This window comes from Penicillium verrucosum (assembly GCF_028828655.1).
Source record: "Penicillium verrucosum strain IBT 35672 chromosome Unknown utg000001l_segment0_segment0, whole genome shotgun sequence".
Lineage (NCBI taxonomy): Eukaryota > Fungi > Ascomycota > Eurotiomycetes > Eurotiales > Aspergillaceae > Penicillium > Penicillium verrucosum.
The window spans coordinates 15,253,792-15,270,936 of record NW_026643210.1 but is presented as its reverse complement, the minus strand read 5'-3'; the positions used below and the strand labels follow the sequence as shown (position 1 = coordinate 15,270,936).

The 17,145-nt window shown below is 47.5% G+C and overlaps 9 protein-coding genes across 9 annotated transcripts; 5 read left to right on the top strand and 4 right to left on the bottom strand.

Moving 5' to 3' along the window:
* Window positions 1–58: 58 nt before the first annotated feature.
* On the bottom strand, window positions 59–672 carry N7516_005634 (carboxymuconolactone decarboxylase family protein; the record flags this gene model as incomplete). The annotated part of the gene is made up of 2 exons (XM_057218354.1): window positions 59–360; window positions 387–672. 2 exons carry the CDS (start codon window positions 670–672, stop codon window positions 59–61), a joined length of 588 nt encoding a protein of 195 aa, XP_057080237.1.
* Window positions 673–1,538: 866 nt separating this feature from the next.
* N7516_005633 (lactonase family protein) lies at window positions 1,539–2,751 on the top strand (the record flags this gene model as incomplete). The annotated part of the gene is made up of 3 exons (XM_057218353.1): window positions 1,539–1,791; window positions 1,855–2,328; window positions 2,396–2,751. The coding sequence occupies 3 exons, from the start codon at window positions 1,539–1,541 to the stop codon at window positions 2,749–2,751; spliced, it is 1,083 nt and encodes a 360-aa protein (XP_057080236.1).
* Window positions 2,752–3,046: 295 nt separating this feature from the next.
* On the top strand, window positions 3,047–4,708 carry N7516_005632 (putative alpha/beta hydrolase; the record flags this gene model as incomplete). The annotated part of the gene is made up of 1 exon (XM_057218352.1): window positions 3,047–4,708. The coding sequence occupies one exon, from the start codon at window positions 3,047–3,049 to the stop codon at window positions 4,706–4,708; it is 1,662 nt and encodes a 553-aa protein (XP_057080235.1).
* A 514-nt stretch (window positions 4,709–5,222) lies between these two features.
* Window positions 5,223–6,547, top strand: sitA (TOR signaling pathway phosphatase SitA; the record flags this gene model as incomplete). The annotated part of the gene is made up of 4 exons (XM_057218351.1): window positions 5,223–5,376; window positions 5,427–5,808; window positions 5,866–6,197; window positions 6,258–6,547. 4 exons carry the CDS (start codon window positions 5,223–5,225, stop codon window positions 6,545–6,547), a joined length of 1,158 nt encoding a protein of 385 aa, XP_057080234.1.
* Window positions 6,548–6,993: 446 nt separating this feature from the next.
* On the top strand, window positions 6,994–9,051 carry N7516_005630 (putative phenol 2-monooxygenase; the record flags this gene model as incomplete). The annotated part of the gene is made up of 5 exons (XM_057218350.1): window positions 6,994–7,503; window positions 7,581–8,465; window positions 8,523–8,697; window positions 8,758–8,874; window positions 8,933–9,051. The coding sequence occupies 5 exons, from the start codon at window positions 6,994–6,996 to the stop codon at window positions 9,049–9,051; spliced, it is 1,806 nt and encodes a 601-aa protein (XP_057080233.1).
* A 450-nt stretch (window positions 9,052–9,501) lies between these two features.
* N7516_005629 (Zn(II)2Cys6 transcription factor) lies at window positions 9,502–11,465 on the bottom strand (the record flags this gene model as incomplete). Its single annotated transcript, XM_057218349.1, has 6 exons — window positions 9,502–9,942; window positions 9,998–10,307; window positions 10,364–10,542; window positions 10,596–10,857; window positions 10,931–11,372; window positions 11,426–11,465. The coding sequence occupies 6 exons, from the start codon at window positions 11,463–11,465 to the stop codon at window positions 9,502–9,504; spliced, it is 1,674 nt and encodes a 557-aa protein (XP_057080232.1).
* A 314-nt stretch (window positions 11,466–11,779) lies between these two features.
* On the bottom strand, window positions 11,780–12,667 carry N7516_005628 (uncharacterized protein; the record flags this gene model as incomplete). Its single annotated transcript, XM_057218348.1, has 4 exons — window positions 11,780–12,015; window positions 12,079–12,206; window positions 12,284–12,587; window positions 12,643–12,667. 4 exons carry the CDS (start codon window positions 12,665–12,667, stop codon window positions 11,780–11,782), a joined length of 693 nt encoding a protein of 230 aa, XP_057080231.1.
* A 114-nt stretch (window positions 12,668–12,781) lies between these two features.
* N7516_005627 (uncharacterized protein) lies at window positions 12,782–13,333 on the bottom strand (the record flags this gene model as incomplete). Its single annotated transcript, XM_057218347.1, has 1 exon — window positions 12,782–13,333. One exon carries the CDS (start codon window positions 13,331–13,333, stop codon window positions 12,782–12,784), a length of 552 nt encoding a protein of 183 aa, XP_057080230.1.
* A 1,099-nt stretch (window positions 13,334–14,432) lies between these two features.
* Window positions 14,433–16,176, top strand: N7516_005626 (uncharacterized protein; the record flags this gene model as incomplete). Its single annotated transcript, XM_057218346.1, has 5 exons — window positions 14,433–14,687; window positions 14,752–14,843; window positions 14,895–15,016; window positions 15,073–15,920; window positions 15,976–16,176. 5 exons carry the CDS (start codon window positions 14,433–14,435, stop codon window positions 16,174–16,176), a joined length of 1,518 nt encoding a protein of 505 aa, XP_057080229.1.
* Between the last annotated feature and the right edge of the window lie 969 nt (window positions 16,177–17,145).

Here is a 17,145-nt window from a genome sequence, read left to right as displayed (position 1 = left end):
TGTTCGTTCCTCGTAGCAATTTTTCACTTAAGTGTTATCTGCCGTATGAACTCGTTTGCTATTGCAGAGTAGCGACCAACTCATCCACAGTCTTCATCTCGCGAGCATTGTTCTCACCGACGTCTAGCGCAACCAAGAACCGACTCACACAGTTATAACCGGCGATGCCGGTGGTGAGCTCCACGATGTCGCGGTCATCATACCCGACCATCTTCAATTCAGCAAAAACATCATCTTGAACTCTGATGGTACGAGTCATTTGGTCGGTATAGCGTAGAACTGCGCGCTGCTGCGCGGTGAGTGCGCTATTCTCAAGCTCGGCAACATCCCCTCGGCGGTGGAAGGCAGTGTAAGAGCGGTCTGCAATTGATCGGGCTTGATTCCACCTTTCAGAGCTAGTGGAGCATGAGCATTCCACTCGTAAACAGCGTTATTGAGTACGGCAACACGGCAGACTGCCAACTCCATGACACCAGAGTCAACTAGAGTGCGCGACCGAATAGCTCCGATGAAGGAGTTCCAACCATCTGCGACAGGTGGACTATGGAGGAGAGACAAATCAAGTGGGATCAAAGGACGGGGGTTTCTGCGCTCCGCGATGCGGGCATAGATGTCGGCGGTGTCTGGGGATGCATCGACAGGTGGGGTGGAAGGGGCGTAGGGCAGACGCATGGTGCGTGTATGATTGATACCGATTGATTTGAAGGTATATTTGAGGATGATGGGTCTACGTTGAAACACGTACATCAGAGTCGGGGGTTTCAAAGTATTTTGGATCCTCCAAGCGTCGAGGGGTGGGATGGGAAATATCTTACCCGCCCATGTGGGGGAGTGTTTCTCCGGCATCTTCCTTCGGGGATGTCCATATACTCACCAGGTATTAAAGAAGCAAACCAAATAGCCAATATATCATATATCATAAATCATACATCAGACCAGATCCGATCAGATCAACTATCTACAATATCTACTAGAGTACAGGTTTACTTCTTGGTGCATAGATAGAAATATATATATTCAGACCACCAGCTAAACCAGCAACTTGGATGTTGAAATGTATCATGTTGATAAGCAATAGTAATATTAACATCTGATGAACTCAAGCTCAAGAGCAAATTGTGAAGTGGCCTAGGTATCTAGGTAACTAGTTAGTTAACTACTAGTAACTATATACATGGACGTTACCCCGGATTTACGGTAGAAGTCATGCAGCAGGAAAGCCACCACAGAACTTTTTTAGATTTTTTTCAAATTATATTCATATATCTATGTGAAATCAAATTAGAAAAAAAAAAAAAAAACAATATCACATTCGATTCCATTGAATGTCAAAAATGAAAGGTCGCCATTCCAAATCGGCATTGGAGTAAAACACACTTCCGCGGGGTGCCGCCTCTGGATGCCGATATCCTCCCCCACATGCAAATGACATTGAACTTTCATTCTATTCTCGTTGTCGACTATACATGATCCGTTCTGTTTTTTCACGGGCATCTGCCTCAACATCTCGGTCATTTTCTCATTCCTCAATCGCCAAGATGAAGCATCATTTGATGGTCGGTACCTGGACCGCCCCCGGGCGCATCTATACGGTGCAATTTGATGATGATGCCCTCACGCTAGAATTAGTAAAAAAGACCGAGATCCCAGAAGCGGAGCCCATCTCATGGATGACCTTCTCCCACGATAAGAAGGCGATATATGGCGCAGCTATGAAGAAGTGGAACAGTTTCGCCGTCAATAGTCCGACAGAGATCGTTCATCAAGTGTCGCACCCGGTTGCTGGTCACCGTATGTCCCCAAGGAGTCAATGAAATAACAGATCCAATTCCCCTCGCTAACCCTTCGCGATAGCTCTGGCTCCCAGCAGCGAGACCAATACTCGTGCTATTTTCGTGCTTGCCGCCCACAAGCCTCCTTACAATGTTTACGGTAACCCTTTCTACAACCACGCCGGTTATGGCAACGTGTTTTCCGTGAAACCCGACGGAAGTCTAGACAAAAATATCCAGAACTACGAATACGTTCCCAACACTGGTATCCACGGCATGGTGTTCGATCCCACAGAGACCTACTTGTACTCCGCCGATCTCACGGCCAACAAAATTTGGACGCACATCAAGGATCCCAAGACAGGCGAATTGGCACTGGTCGATTGCCTCGAGGCTCCTGATGCTGGCGACCACCCCCGCTGGGTCGAGATGCACCCAAGCGGCAAGTACCTATACGCGCTGATGGAGGCGGGCAATCGACTAGCAGTCTACGTGATCGACGAGCGTACCCACAAGCCAGTATTCACTCACATCACGTACCCATTACTTCCTTCCGGTGAGTTTCACGGCTCCTGGAACATATGCGACCGATGGCAATGGCAACTAACAATTAATCTTGGTAGGGCTTCCCCTACGCAACAAGTACCGCGGAGATGTCACCTTTTGCACCAAGGGTGGAGAATACCTTTTCGCCACTACTCGGTCAAACCATTTTGATGTGACCGGCTACATCACTGCGTTCAAGCTTGGCTCGCATGGCGAGATTGAACGTCAGCTCTTTATCAACCCCACCTCGACCAGTGGTGGTCATTCAAACGCCGTCAGCCCCTGTGACTTCAGTGATGAATGGCTCGCATTGTGTGACGATCAACTCGGATTTGTTGAGATGTACCGCTGGCGTGACGAGAAGCTGGCACGCGTTGCGCGTGTGGATATTCCCGAGCAAGGATTTGGGATGAATGCTATCTGGTATGATTGAACGAATTAAATTAGAGTAAACGATCGAAATGTACAGCAATTTCATATACAACATACTATATATACAAATATGATTGATAGAATGTAGTTACATGAAAAAAAGAAACGGAAATATCATCGGCAGTCAACTTCGGGTTCTGTCTTCACCCGGATGAGGGGCAATTCATAGAGTGCCGACTTCTTGTGTCTTTCTAATCTTTTCTTTCCTTTGTTTTATGTTTGTACTTCTTCTGAATGGTTCTCATCTTTAATTCTCCTCTCTAAGTTGAAATCCTATCCCTTACGTCCTCCTCAAGATGCCTACTCCTGGTCTTCTCTACGTGACAATGCAGCCCAAGGACTCGCTGCCAGACACCCAGTTTCACGACTGGTACAACACTGAACATGGACCTCTGCGTCTGCGATTGCCCTTCGTCACTAATGGCTTCCGCTTCCGTGCGACCGATGGAGAGAAGCCTGAATATGTGGCATTGTACGATATTACCGATATGGACGAGTTGACCCGCAAGACCTATTTGGATCTAAGAACCGACCTGATTAAAACCGAACGGGAGAAGAAGACTATGGCCCAGATTGATGTCGGCCGTTTACTTTACGATCTAGTGGATGAGCGCAGCAAACCCAACTTCCGCCCGTTAGAAGATCAAGCCGATACAGATGCCGAGACCCGGGGTAGTGTCCTCATCGCCGTCCGGGTTGCCACTCATCCCGACCCCGCCAAACAAGCTGACCTTGAAAAATGGTATCGCGAGGAACATTTTGAGATGCTCTCCCGTGTTCCTGGATGGCGCCGTAGTCGCCGTTTTGTCACTGCGGCGATCGATTCCGCCGCCCCGCGCGAATCGCTGGCTCTCCACGAGTATGCCCCCGTCAATGGCCTTGGCGGCGATGCACACAAGGCCGCCATGAATACCCCATGGGGAGCGCGTCTGATGAGCGAGGTGGTCACCTCCAAGAATCGTCGCGTATATGAGTGGTACTACACCTTCGGCCCTGCTCCCCGTGAGCTCACTTCCCTGGCGGCCTCGGATGTGGTGGGACCCTGGAACTCCAATGATGGACGTACTCGCACATTTCCCTCGGCCGCCCGTCCAGCTGTCGAGTCATTTATTACTACTTCTGATGGTGTTGACATCCCCTACCGTTTGGAGGGTAGCACCGACCCCTACGCGCCTGTCGTCGTTCTAAGCAATTCCATTCTGGTCAACTGGAACATCTGGGATCGTTTTGTTGACGCCTTCTTTGCTCACCAACGGAACCAGCGCTACCGTGTTGTGCGCTATTTGACTAGAGGCCGACGATCGCAGAGTGGTGAGCAGCCTGTCAACATCGATTTGTTGGCCTCTGATCTGGCGACGTTGCTGGAGGCTTTGCGTGTGCCCCCCAAGGCGGCTCATTTGATTGGTGTCAGCCTGGGTGGTGTGACCGTCTTGAACACTGCTCTCCTTCATCCGGAACGCGTCGGAGCTTTCATCGCATGCGACACCAACTCTTCCGCCCCCGAATCAAACCGTAAGGCATGGGGTGACCGTGTCGCCATCTGCGAGAAGGAAGGCTCTATCGATCCAGACACCAAGGAACCCATTGTCGGGGAAGAGTTGGCCGAGGTAACCACCCGTCGCTGGTTCGTGCCGGAATCATACCACACCCAGCCCGAGGTCCTCGCGCCAGTCAAGGAGGCTGTACGCACCAACAGCTTGAAGGGGTTCGCCCATAGCGTGCAGGCCCTCTGTGCCTACGATATCCGTGAGCGCATGGCTGCTGCCACTGTACCAGGTCTGTTCGTGGCCGGAGCCAATGACGGTGTCCTACCGCAGACAATGCAGAAAATGGCTTCGGATCTACGTGGGGGTGCCGATCTTAAGATCATCGACCGTGCCGGCCATCTGCCCATGGTGGAGCAACCTGTGGCATTCGCCGAAGTTGTGACTGAATTCCTCAACAAAATTGATGGTTGATTGCATTTCTATGGTACGTCCTCGGCGTACACAGGAATCATCACTTAACATTCACCCCAGTAAGATATAACCGTATCTTCTTTCCCTTTCAACTGTATAGAGTATTGTTCCGCGGATCAAATCGTGACTTCAGGTCCAGCAATGTGTATGTATGTACGGGCATAAACGTCAAGAGGATCTTCATTTCGGGACTTCCATTGTATAGTAAAAGCTGGTTGGCAAGTCTTAGGGTTAAATGACGAGGGAGCATATGCAGGATAGAACGTTTGAAGGTGATCGAAGGTGGTTTGGAAGTACTAGACTGAATGTTAGTAGTAGTTAGACTGAGAAGAAGGAGGTTGACAATCGTAACGAAGAAAAGGCGGACAATTCAGCAGACGAAGGCGGTGAAATTGACCTTGCGGGGGAAACAAGTCAACTGCACCTCTCCTTGACATGCAATTTTCTACAAGTTCTTGTTCCTCACTCTCTTTCACTATTTCTCTGGTTACTTAATTCTTTATTTCCCTTTACCATGCCTGAGAGCAAGATTCCTCAACCGGGTCCTGCCAAGCTTAAGCGCAATGCGGGCCCTGACGAGTGGCTGGAGGCAGCGAAGGATTGCAAGTATCTATCGGAGCCACATATGAAGCAGCTATGTGAAATCGTCAAGGAATACATGATGGAGGGCAAGTGTCTAGCCTGGACTCAATTTTAACTATTCTGACTTTGTTGACAGAATCAAATATCCAACCGGTATCCACACCTGTCACAGTTTGTGGTGACATCCACGGCCAATTCTACGATCTCTTGGAACTCTTTCGAGTTTCTGGGGGCATGCCTGATGGTACAGAACTGGATCCCCCGAAGACATCCCCCTCCGTGATTACCTCCGCCGATATCGAACCCCCCTCCAGCATCTCCGACCCTAAAATTCGCAAGAAGCTTCGCGGTCCCAATTTGAATTCCAATGACGAAGATTCGAGTTCCCGAAGCCGATCGTCCAGCGATACATCTGCAGATCTACAGCTTAACCGGAACTTTGTATTTCTGGGTGACTACGTGGACCGTGGATACTTCAGTCTAGAGACGTTAACGCTTTTGCTCTGTCTCAAAGCAAAGTGAGTGAACACACCCTCCCTGTGGACTTGGCTCATCGCTGACTTCAATATTCATAGATACCCCGATCGAGTCACCCTGGTTCGTGGTAATCACGAGTCGCGCCAAATTACTCAGGTATACGGCTTCTACGAAGAATGCTTCCAAAAATACGGCAGTGCTTCAGTATGGAAGGCATGTTGCCAGGTGTTTGATTTCATGACATTAGGAGCCATTATTGACGGCAAGGTGCTGTGTGTGCATGGCGGTCTGAGCCCTGAGATTCGCACGTTGGACCAAGTCCGCGTGGTAGCCCGCGCACAGGAGATTCCCCACGAAGGTGCCTTTTGTGATCTCGTGTGGTCTGACCCAGACGATGTGGAGACATGGGCAGTCAGTCCTCGAGGAGCAGGTGGGAATCTCATTTTTCTTTTTTCCTTTGGGAACACACATAGCTGACAATCTTCTCTAGGGTGGTTATTCGGAGACAGAGTGGCCGATGAGTTCTGTCATGTCAATGATCTCTCGTTGATTGCACGCGCTCATCAGCTGGTCAACGAGGGCTACAAATACCACTTCAACAACCAAAATGTCGTCACCGTGTGGAGTGCACCAAATTACTGCTACCGATGCGGGAATCTGGCCTCGGTCTGTGATATTGGAGAGGATCTCAAACCCTCTTTCAAGCTATTTAGTGCAGTCAGCGATGACCAGCGACATGTTCCAACTTCACGGCCAGGACGCAGCGAGTACTTTTTGTAAGATGTGATGCGAGTTCTACACCGGCGCTGGCGTTCGGTTTGGTATTTAGGTGGAAGGATGAGCATTATATAATGATTTAGACCAGACTTAATGATGCATACGCCTTGTGTTTGGATATGAGAAACCAAAAGGGGATCAACCAGATAATCGAGATCTGAATAGAGGGACCCCATTTCCCGCCGCTCTAAACACAGAAATTCAAGGTTGGTGATATGAGAAAACCGATTTAACAGAAGATTGGCTGCCGAGGCTCTTTTTTTTTTTTTTCTTCCAGGGTTGTTGTCCAAATCGTTTCCGGAACACATCCCGAAGTACAGAGTACCTTAGATCCCATCCCGGATCCCATCCCGGATCCCATCCCGGATTCACCATAAAAGGTCCCGACATGCCACTAACTACATTTGATCTCAGTCTATACATACACATTTGAAGAAGAAAAAAAAACAATGGAGCAAGTCGATGTTCTTATTTGCGGCAGCGGGTCTGCCGGTCTTTGCGCAGCCACCTGGCTCGCTAAGTATGGGGTGCGATGCAAGGTACTAGAACGGCGGAGTGGCCCCATGAAGATGGGTCAAGCCGATGGTGTACAATGTCGCACAGTGGAGATTTTTGAAAGCTTTGGAATTGGGGAAGAGCTTCTTCGTGAGGCTTACCACGTTTTAGAGGTCAACTTTTGGGCCGACAATGGCACAGGCGCCATCCAGCGGACAGGGCGCACGGCGGATACTCAACCAGGTCTATCACACCAACCTCACGTTATTCTGAACCAGGCGCGTATCAACGGACTTCTCATCGAACTGATGCAGAAATATAATGACCAACAAATCGACTATGGCTACAATGTGACCGATGTCAAAGTTGATAGCACCTCTACCGAGGATCACGATGCCTATCCGGTCAAAGTCACTGCAAAAAAGGACGGAAAGATACAAATGTTTACAGCAAAATATGCACTAGTAGGTGCTCACTTTTTCTTCTTACTTTTTCTTCAAGGTTTTTTTTTTTGAGACGCTTTCTGACCTAAACCCATCAGGCTTGTGATGGGGCACACAGCACTGTCCGTAAAGCCCTCGGGTACAAAATGATTGGAGATAGCAGCGACGCCGTCTGGGGTGTCATGGATATGGTGCCACGAACAAATTTCCCGGACATTCGCAAGAAGTCTACTATTCGCTCAAAATCAGGAAATGTGTTGATTATTCCCCGCGAAGGCGATAGCGACAACCTGACAAGGTTTTATATTGAACTTGCCCCAGGGACTAACCCGAAGGAGGTGACTCTTGAAAATCTACAGGCTCAAGCACAGAGCATCTTCCACCCTTATCAGGTACACTTTGCGGAAACGGTCTGGTGGTCGGCATATGCTATCGGTCAGCGTCATGCTGATTTCTTCCACAAGGAGAACCGGGTCTTCCTCGCTGGAGATGCTTGTCACACCCATTCCCCAAAAGCCGGCCAGGGTATGAATGTCAGCTTACAAGATGGCTACAACATTGGGTGGAAGCTCGGGGAGATTTTGACCGGTCTGGCCAGTCCCTCACTTCTGGAGACTTACGTCCTAGAACGTCAAAAGGTGGCTATCGATCTAATCAAGTTTGACCGTTATTTCTCTAAATTGTTTTCTTCGGGGGCCTCAACCTCACCTGCTGAGTTCCAAGAAGGCTTCGTCAAGTCTGGCAAATACACCGCAGGCTTAACAGCCAGGTATGAGGTCTCACCCATCACCTCTGCATTGGAATCGACCAACCTCGCCTCTAATGTAGACGTTGGTATGCGGCTTCCCAGCGCACAGGTCGTGAGATTATGTGACTCTAAACCTCTACATCTCATGAAGTCTCTCAAATCTGATGGTCGATGGCGCATCATGGCCTTCGTTGGTGACCTGACTGTACCAGAAAGCCACGCAAAGCTCAACAAGGTTTGTTTCGCCATTATAGACCTGTTGTCTGGGCCTAATCTAATGTATTATATATAGCTGGGAGAATACTTGAGCGCAGCCGACGGGCCCATCCACACATTTACCCCTAGGGATCAAGACATTGACAGCCTCATCGAGATCATCTTGATCGGACATGGAAAGCGTCATGGTATTGAGTTGGAGCAGATCCCCGAGTGCTTTTATCCAATGTCTGGAAAAAGTCAAACAAGAGGTGCAGATGCTCTAATATCCACTCATCCCACCATATCTCTAACCTAGAGTATTTTTTTAGATCTACACAAGATTTATTACGATGATGAGAGTTACAACAACGGACACGGCCATGCATACGAACATCTCGGCATTGACCCAGCACAAGGTGCTCTTATCATTGTTCGGCCAGATCAATGTAAGCCAGTACGTGGTTGTGAGATAACTACATATAACTAATGCTTTTGGACCGCTAGATGTGTCTGCCATTATAGGTCTAGGTGATTATCTTGAAATCGGCAAGTTCTTTGCTGGGTTCCTCAAACACCAAACGTACGTTGGTCACCACATGAGAAGGGAAAGACACGACAGCTAAATATATGTACAACAGGGGCACGGATTTCAGTTGTCGGGCCTCCTACCGAGTTGACAGCAGATTATGATAGGGTAGGGATCGATTCGCAAATGCATGGAGTTTGAATGACGATATTGTTAATAACTTAAAGAAGCTAGAGAGACCAGTGAACATAAATCGCATGAATCTAGAGAAATCAATTTCAGCGATATCTTTCTACTTACTTGTAAGTGCTTATGGTCAACGGCGGTGAATTTCCCTCGAAATCACGGTAATCATATGACTATAGAGATAGTTCTAGGGGTTACGAATAGATTTCATAGGTCTTATACCAGGTGTTAGTCCCGGCTCAAGAGAAGTACAGGTGAATGAGGCCCACCGAGAAACAAAAGCAGATTGACATGAATCGACAGCAGATATGCAGAGTTCAAGATATAAGATATTATTGATGGTACATATACAACACAGGCTTCACTGCGCATGAAAACGGTTTAGTAAGAGTTCGGCCAGATTGGCATATCGTCCCTGGCTCACGTCTTGTCGGGCCAGGATCTGCTCAGCGACATCATGCGCCCAAACGAACTCGGAATGAAAGTCACGCAATTCCCATAGACGCTCACGGAGCCATCTTTGATATGTCATATCATTAGTTTCAATCACTGCCATCAGCAGCGGGAAGTGTAAACGCCTAAGGAGCTTCGGATCAGACCAAAATTGTTTTTGACAGATATCAATGATTCCTGCTATGGCTTGTTGGTGAATGCCTAGGGGCAAAGCATCGACGCAGAGAAGCCGACGGTGGAGGAGAACCTGGCTGTAAAAGCTAGAAACGGCCACGTATATGGTATTGAGCGTACGTCGAGCGGAAACACTACCCGCAAATCTCGCGGTGATGAAAAGGTCGGAGAATTTCTAATTCACAATCAGTTAACCCTCCCCAAGAATCTGGAGTGTTATCTATACTGACTTCTCTGATGTTGAGGATCTCCCGGAAAAGGGGTTCTGCGGACTCGGCGGTACCAGCCGCGGATTCGATGAGGGCCTTCCAAGTTCGATGGCGTAGGCAGAATCCCGCATGCAACAGCTCTAGAGCTCTATAGTTTTCAATGTCGTCCAGAACTTCCTCGTCGGGATACTGCTCGCCCCAGAAGCATCGTCCCCAGAGACGAGCACAGCGATGAAGATGGTCCGGTTGTAAAGCGGGATTCCCAGACTGGGCCACATAATCGTTGAGAGACTCCGTAAGACCAATGGGACGACAGCTAGCGTCGATATATCTGTTGGTTCGTCAGTGGTGGTAATTCGTACAACGGCCGGGAAAAAAAAGACTCACAGTATCCACAACAAAAACTGCTCCGGAATAAACGAGCCCTTGACCTTGGCCATGGTCACGGGGCCACTGGTCGATGTATCGGATCCGGGAGGGAAGAACATATCATTCACATCTTTGATGCGGAATAGTTGCGGATGCGTTTCCAAAAGTGAGCGTACGCCCTGCAGGTGGAGTTGAAGCTGGTAGGTACCCCGTTAGTTGGTATGAACAAAAATAGTAAGAGCATTCTTACATGGCGCACTGAGTGTCCGAACTGCCACTCCCACGCTATCATCAAAAAAACAGTGGCGAAAACCGTCTCGACATCATCCAAGGAAACCTGGCGCGGCGTCTCGAGCAATTGCCTAAATTCTTTGACCGCTTGGCTGTAATGATACCGGCCATGGTCCTGAGAGCGCACAATCAGCCCATTGCGATGCATATCACATGCGCTTAATGCTAGTATCATCCGCATAATGACTCTATTGGATGCAGCCGGCCCTTCGTAAAGATGGCTGGTTTATTTGGGTGTCCAATTAGCCCGGCTCTTAGTAAACGGTAGGCTCATTTCACACATGAAAGTCTCACCATAAGCTGCTCCACTTCCATCTCTTCATATAGTAAAATACGAGTGAGGAAGAAGGGAAGTACTGGAAGTATTGCCGGTCAAGAGACGTGAGTGTCAACGAATTGGCGCACGCGACATTGACGTTCAAGGAAGGGTATATGGGTGTCGGAATTGGTGTCGGAATTGGTGCCGGGTTGAATGTGTCAAACGAAGGAGCGTCGGATTCCCAATAGTCCGGCGAGAGACTTGTAAAAAGGGCATCTGGTTGAAAACCGGCAAGGTCCTCCTCGGCTTTAGGCTGTTCGGAGGTTCCCGGTGCAGGTTCAAGATGTCGGATTTGCGTGCTTCGCCCACGCTTCACTGGGACACCCCATTCGCAATTGAGGCGGAGGGATGAACATCTTGAGCAAACTGGTTTCTCTTCGCCGCACTTGACCTTGCGACGACGGCAGGTACTACAACCTACCGAGAAGTGGGTTAGTCGGCCATGTGGGAAAGTAAAAGGAATATCCTACCACTCTTGGAACGTGGTCCATTGCGTCCAAACCCCTGCATGGACGGTGAACCAGCAGGGATCAACCTGTAGGCATGAGTAAAAAGATCAAAGAGAGCGCTGAATTGAAAGAACTAACAATTTTAATATTTCAGAAGGGTGTCGGGATAGTTAGCGGTCTCAGTGCCGAAGCCGATAAGATAACGCGGGGAAGGCTGAGTCATCATGACGTGCAGTAACAAAAGTACTACGAACAAAGTACTATAACTACATAACTATGTAACTAGTCAACTACTACAAAAGTAATAGATTTGTTAGTTATACAGTCCAATGACCATCAAAATTTGTATATACTATCTTTACACCCAATATACATTTACTCCTCTCGCGCAATCTCTTCTTTCCATTGACGACGCGCCAAATCATACATATCGTTCTCCACAAGCATATCCCAACCAGTCAATGCTAAAGACTTCCCAACAATTAATGCCTCAGCATGAGCTTCATCTGTTCCAGCTGCAGCTGTAAACGTCGGGTGATGTGGAAATGAAGTTGTAGGAGCAGGAATCGCAAACATTGTATGAAGCGTTGGGGTTTCATAGCTAACATTTCCTATTATTGAAGTACACAGGTTAGTTCTGTCAATCGAAATGAATATTATCCCACCCCACATACCAATGTCCGATGATCCTGTTAGGACTTTGTCATGGCGCTTGAGAACATTGCGACTATACCGTCCCATGTGGATATGGTAGCGCTCACAGAGAGTGTCATTCAATCGGACATCGGTATAGAGCTCATCCCTTGAAGCAAACACATTAGTAGCTCATTTCCTCAAGCCATATAACAGGTGGACTGGTGACCATAAATGGATACATACTCATCAATCTTGACTTGACATCCAGTGGCCAAAGCACCAGCCTCAATACAATTGCGCAATTTGCTGACAAGGACATTCAATCCCTTCAAGGTAGGGCTACGCACCTGCCAGAAAGCTTTCGTATAAGCTGGGATTACGTTGGCTACCTTGGGTGTGTCCAAGAAAGCACAATGAACCCGCTGATCCGGAAGAAGCTGCTGTCGAAGAACCGCAACGTTGTTATAAGATGAGACCAAGGCATCAAGCGCGTTGATCCCTTCCCATGGGTTTCCACCGGCATGAGCATTCCTCCCAGTGAATTGGCCTATATTTATATGTTCATCAGTACGTAATAGGAGAAGTTATATTAAGCGACTCACAGTGGATATTCTTGCGCGCATTCATTGGCGTTCCAGCTATGCCATCGGATGGCTCTTGGTCAGGGTAAATCTTTTTTGGGTCCAGGATGACTCCAAATTAGGTCAGCAGTAATCTTTCCTTTCATATGCGATCCAAATCTTACGCCATTAGCGAGATATCGACGTTTTTGTAGGCTCCAGCATCAATCAATTTGGCCTTTCCGCCTCCATTTTCCTCGGCCGGCGTACCTAATAGTTGGACTCTGCCGGGAACATTAAATTTCCTGATAGCGAACGACAGTGCAAGGAATGCAGCCATACTGCTTGTCGTTATTAGATTGTGACCACAAGCATGGCCAATTCCAGGTAATGCGTCATATTCGGCGTTGAAATTGATCAATCGCCCACTAGTACCGCTCACAGCCTCAAAGGATGTATCAAGCCCATAGGCGTGGCGAGTAACGGCGAAACCTTGTCGTTCCAGGAAGTCACAAATTTTGTCGTGGGCGCGATGCTCCTGGTAGGCAAGCTCGGGGTTTGACCAGATCTGATAATCACCACCAAACTTGTTAGCCTTGTAGATAAAAGCTCCGGTCAGGATGATGAATATATATACCTGATGGTTCAATTCCCGCAATTCGTGCTGTAGTGCCGCAAGTGCGGCATCTGTATAGGTCTTCACTTCCTCGATATCGATGGTTGTAAACGTCATACTGTTTCAAATTTCTTTCTCGATTTTAGACGTGTTGAGTTGGAATCACCATTGCCGAAAGAAACGCAAGGAACGTACCTATTTAAATATGAACAACTTTTAAAAGCGAAACCTGATTGGCACTTGATCAGGTACTAGTACGTATCTGCGTGGCGTTTGCCGATGACAGAGTAAGAGGGGAAGGCAACGCGGAAATCTATGCCGAAATTTATCCTATCACCAATGTGAGTCTGTCAATGTGACAATGGAGGTAGAATCATGGAATGACTGTTATATTGGCGAGCTTAGCGAGAGCCGTCGGCAGTCTCCACAGACTAGTGAAATCTGGGGTATGTACGGGGTATCCTTTATTATAATATTAGCATGGCTTACCTTATCTTGTGTCAACACTTATTGAAGATCCAGGAATTCATCCCACCAAGCTCCCGCGGTCGTCTCTGGGATTTTAGGGCTCGTTCTATTTTCTGGTTTTCTTTTCTCGCCCTTTGGAGTCCAATCCTAGCAAACACCATGCGTGGTTTTTCTTTCCTTTTCACCCTTTACTCTCTTTAACTTTTTATCGGGGGGCTGTAAAGAAAGTGGGTTGCCGATGAGCATGAGCATCCAATTTGCCGACATACAATGTGATTCGCTAAACTGCCGATATTGTAACGCCAATATTCTACTCCTCTTGAATTCTATACAAACGGTAGCAGCTGGCTACAATCAAAAGATACATGGATCATATTTCGGTTTCGGCATCTAGAACTTAGTATAATCGTGTCTGATTGCCGTTAACTTTGCCCGTATCTATTGCGAATGATATCCCCCCCCGCCTTTTGTTAAAGTAGAACCAACGCTTATGAGTGCAATATTGACTCAATAACTCAAGGAGATCATTGGTCTTGGTTCCCTATCAACTATTATCGTACCTTGTATATCGCCACCACGTTGGGTTTAATCGGGCTCGGCCTCCCTGTCCTGGAAGCCATATAGCCAGCCTGAGATTCCCGCAAATTGATAGATACATACACAAAGTCGATATCTTTCTACTCCTGATATCACGACTATTCCTCTCTTTTTCCATCCCTTCTTCTCTGCTTATCTCAGACCACTCAGTATGGGGAAACAACAGCTCCCGTCCGAAGATACCAAACCAGATCTTGGAACACTCAAGGTTGAGTCCGGCTCTGCTGCTCGCGATGTAGATTTCGGACAAGTACTTGAGGTTGAAACCACCCCTGCAATGGAGAAGAAGGTTTTAAGAAAGATGGACTTCTTTTTAATACCGCTTATGGGCGGTTGCTACATGTTGCAGTACATTGACAAACTAGCAATTAGCCAGGCGACCCTTTTCAATCTTCGGGAGGACTTGGTATGTCCCTTTTCCAATCAGTCTAAGCTCTCTTGCTGGGTCTAATAACGCTCCTTTTTGCTAGGACCTGAAAGGAAATGAATATAACTGGGCATCGGCCATTTTCTATTTTGGTTATTTCGCATGGAGTTGGCCGAGTTCATATCTGGCTGTGAGGTACGTTTGACAGTTGACCCATAACGGCATGTTCTAATTACTTGGTTCCAGGCTTCCATTGGGAAAATATCTCAGCGGTGCTGTTTGTGTTTGGGGAGGTTGTCTGATGGTTCACGCCGCCTGCACGAACTGGGGTGGCTTAATGGCAGCGAGATTCTTTTTAGGGGTTGGGGGTGGGGACTCCTATACCAATAACCTTTTGACACGGCTAATGAATGCGTTTTGACAGAGGCATCAATTGCTCCTGGCTTTGCCCTGATAACCGGGATGTTTTATACAAGAGCAGAACAACCATCACGCCAGGCAGCATGGTTTCTTGGTAATTCCATTGCTGTTCTTCTCGGTGGGCTGATTGCCTACGGTATTGGCAATATTCAGATCACAACTATTGCCCAATGGCAACTGTTGTTTCTTATCCTAGGCGCCGTCACTTCTGCCTATGGCCTCGTCTTATTCTTTACACTCCCGGATTCACCCGCGAAAGCCGTCTTTCTCAAACCGAACGAACGAGCGGTTGCAGTCCACAGAACATTGAAGAACAAAACTGGAGTTTTGGACACAGGGAAGTTCAAATGGGGCCAGGTTTTAATGGCAATTAAAGACCTCCAAACGTGGTTTTTAGTGCTTTATACACTCTGCGTTAACTTCTGCAACGGTGGCATCACAAGTTTCTCTGCTATCATTATCACCGGATTTGGGTTCCCCAATCTAGAAGCTCTTCTCATTCAGATGCCTATTGGCGGTGCTCAGCTTGTCTTTCTCCTCCTTACTTCGGGGGTTGCCTCCCTTGTCCCAAAGTCTCGCATTATTATGATGATTGTCAATACAGCGGTATCAATGATTGGTATGCTTCTGATTTGGAAGCTGAATGGTGATAATCAGGCAGGGAAGATGACTGGTCTTTGCCTCGGTGGTGTCTTCGCTGCTAATATCCCTTTATCCCTCAGTCTAATCAGCTCCAATGTCGCCGGATTTACCAAGAAGAGCACAGTCAGTGCCCTTATGTTCGCAGCATACTGCGTTGGCAATATTGCTGGGCCCCAGTTCTTCATCCCTTCCGAAGAGCCGTCATATTTAGTCAGTACTTCACTCTCATAACCTATCTCTACCCCTTCAGTGCTAACTCGATAAGACCGGTATCAAAGCGTCCATGGCAGGACTGGCCTTCGGAATATTCTTCTTGGTCTGTCTCTATATGTTTTATGTCTTGGAGAACCGTCGACGGGATACGCTGTATGGGTCTCCTAGGGAGATGACCGAAACTGAAGAACTGGAAGACGAGCTGTCTAACAAGACCGACCACGAGATTGAAAGTTTTCGATATGTTCTTTGAAATATTTCACTTCAACATGAGTTTATACGGGAATATGAAGCCCAGGTCTGCTTTTTTCATGTGTCCATTGCTTTTATTTTTTTGTATCCCCGCCGGGTGACAGGAAAGCGGATATTCTGCAAAAGGAAAGACTCTCAGCAAAGTTATTGAATGCTTCGTACGTAACACAAACTTCGCATGCTACTTCAATGCCAAAATGCATGCTACCCCGTGGTATCATGTACTGATATGACTATGATAACTCTGGAAGTCCCGATCAATCAAATAGCGGGGTTAGAATAGCAGGCTTAGAGGTATTGTTTGCAGATACAAACCCCGAGATCTGGAAATACTTTTTCTTCCGCATTGAAGGTGTTGTATACTAAGGGCAATATTAAAGAAGAGTCGGTGAACAAAGAAATTGTGGTCAACACAAAGAGATGAGTGGAAACGAAAAGCGAAGCGGCTATCATGTATAAATAAATCAGGGGGCCGGGATATGTATATATACACAATCACACAATCACAGGGAGAGCGATAAGAAGATATAAAGGACAACAGTGTTGGAAGCTCACGTGGCTTAGGGTTTTAGGGTTTAACTGTAGAGCTCCTAGTACATTTAGTCCAGCACACACATTTGATAGTTTCTTCTCTCTCCTTGCGCAATATAGGGATTTTACCAGCGTACTCGGTAGGCCTTGGCCTCCTCTATAACACAAAGAGAGACTAACAGGGAGGACCAAAAATCCATATAGGTCAAAGGCACCAGTTTTCAGCTGTTTTGATCCGATCCTTAAAAATAGGTCTGGGGCCAAACTAGGTAAGAGATGTTCAGTCAAGGGTAACGCAAGGCAGAATTATGCTCAGATAATCTTACCATATTATTTTCGATGGTGCTACCTATTGCCCTTTTCTATTTCAAGGATCATAGCTATTTTACTATTATCACAATGTCAGGGATCCAAAGAAAGTTCAATGGAGTTCGTAGAC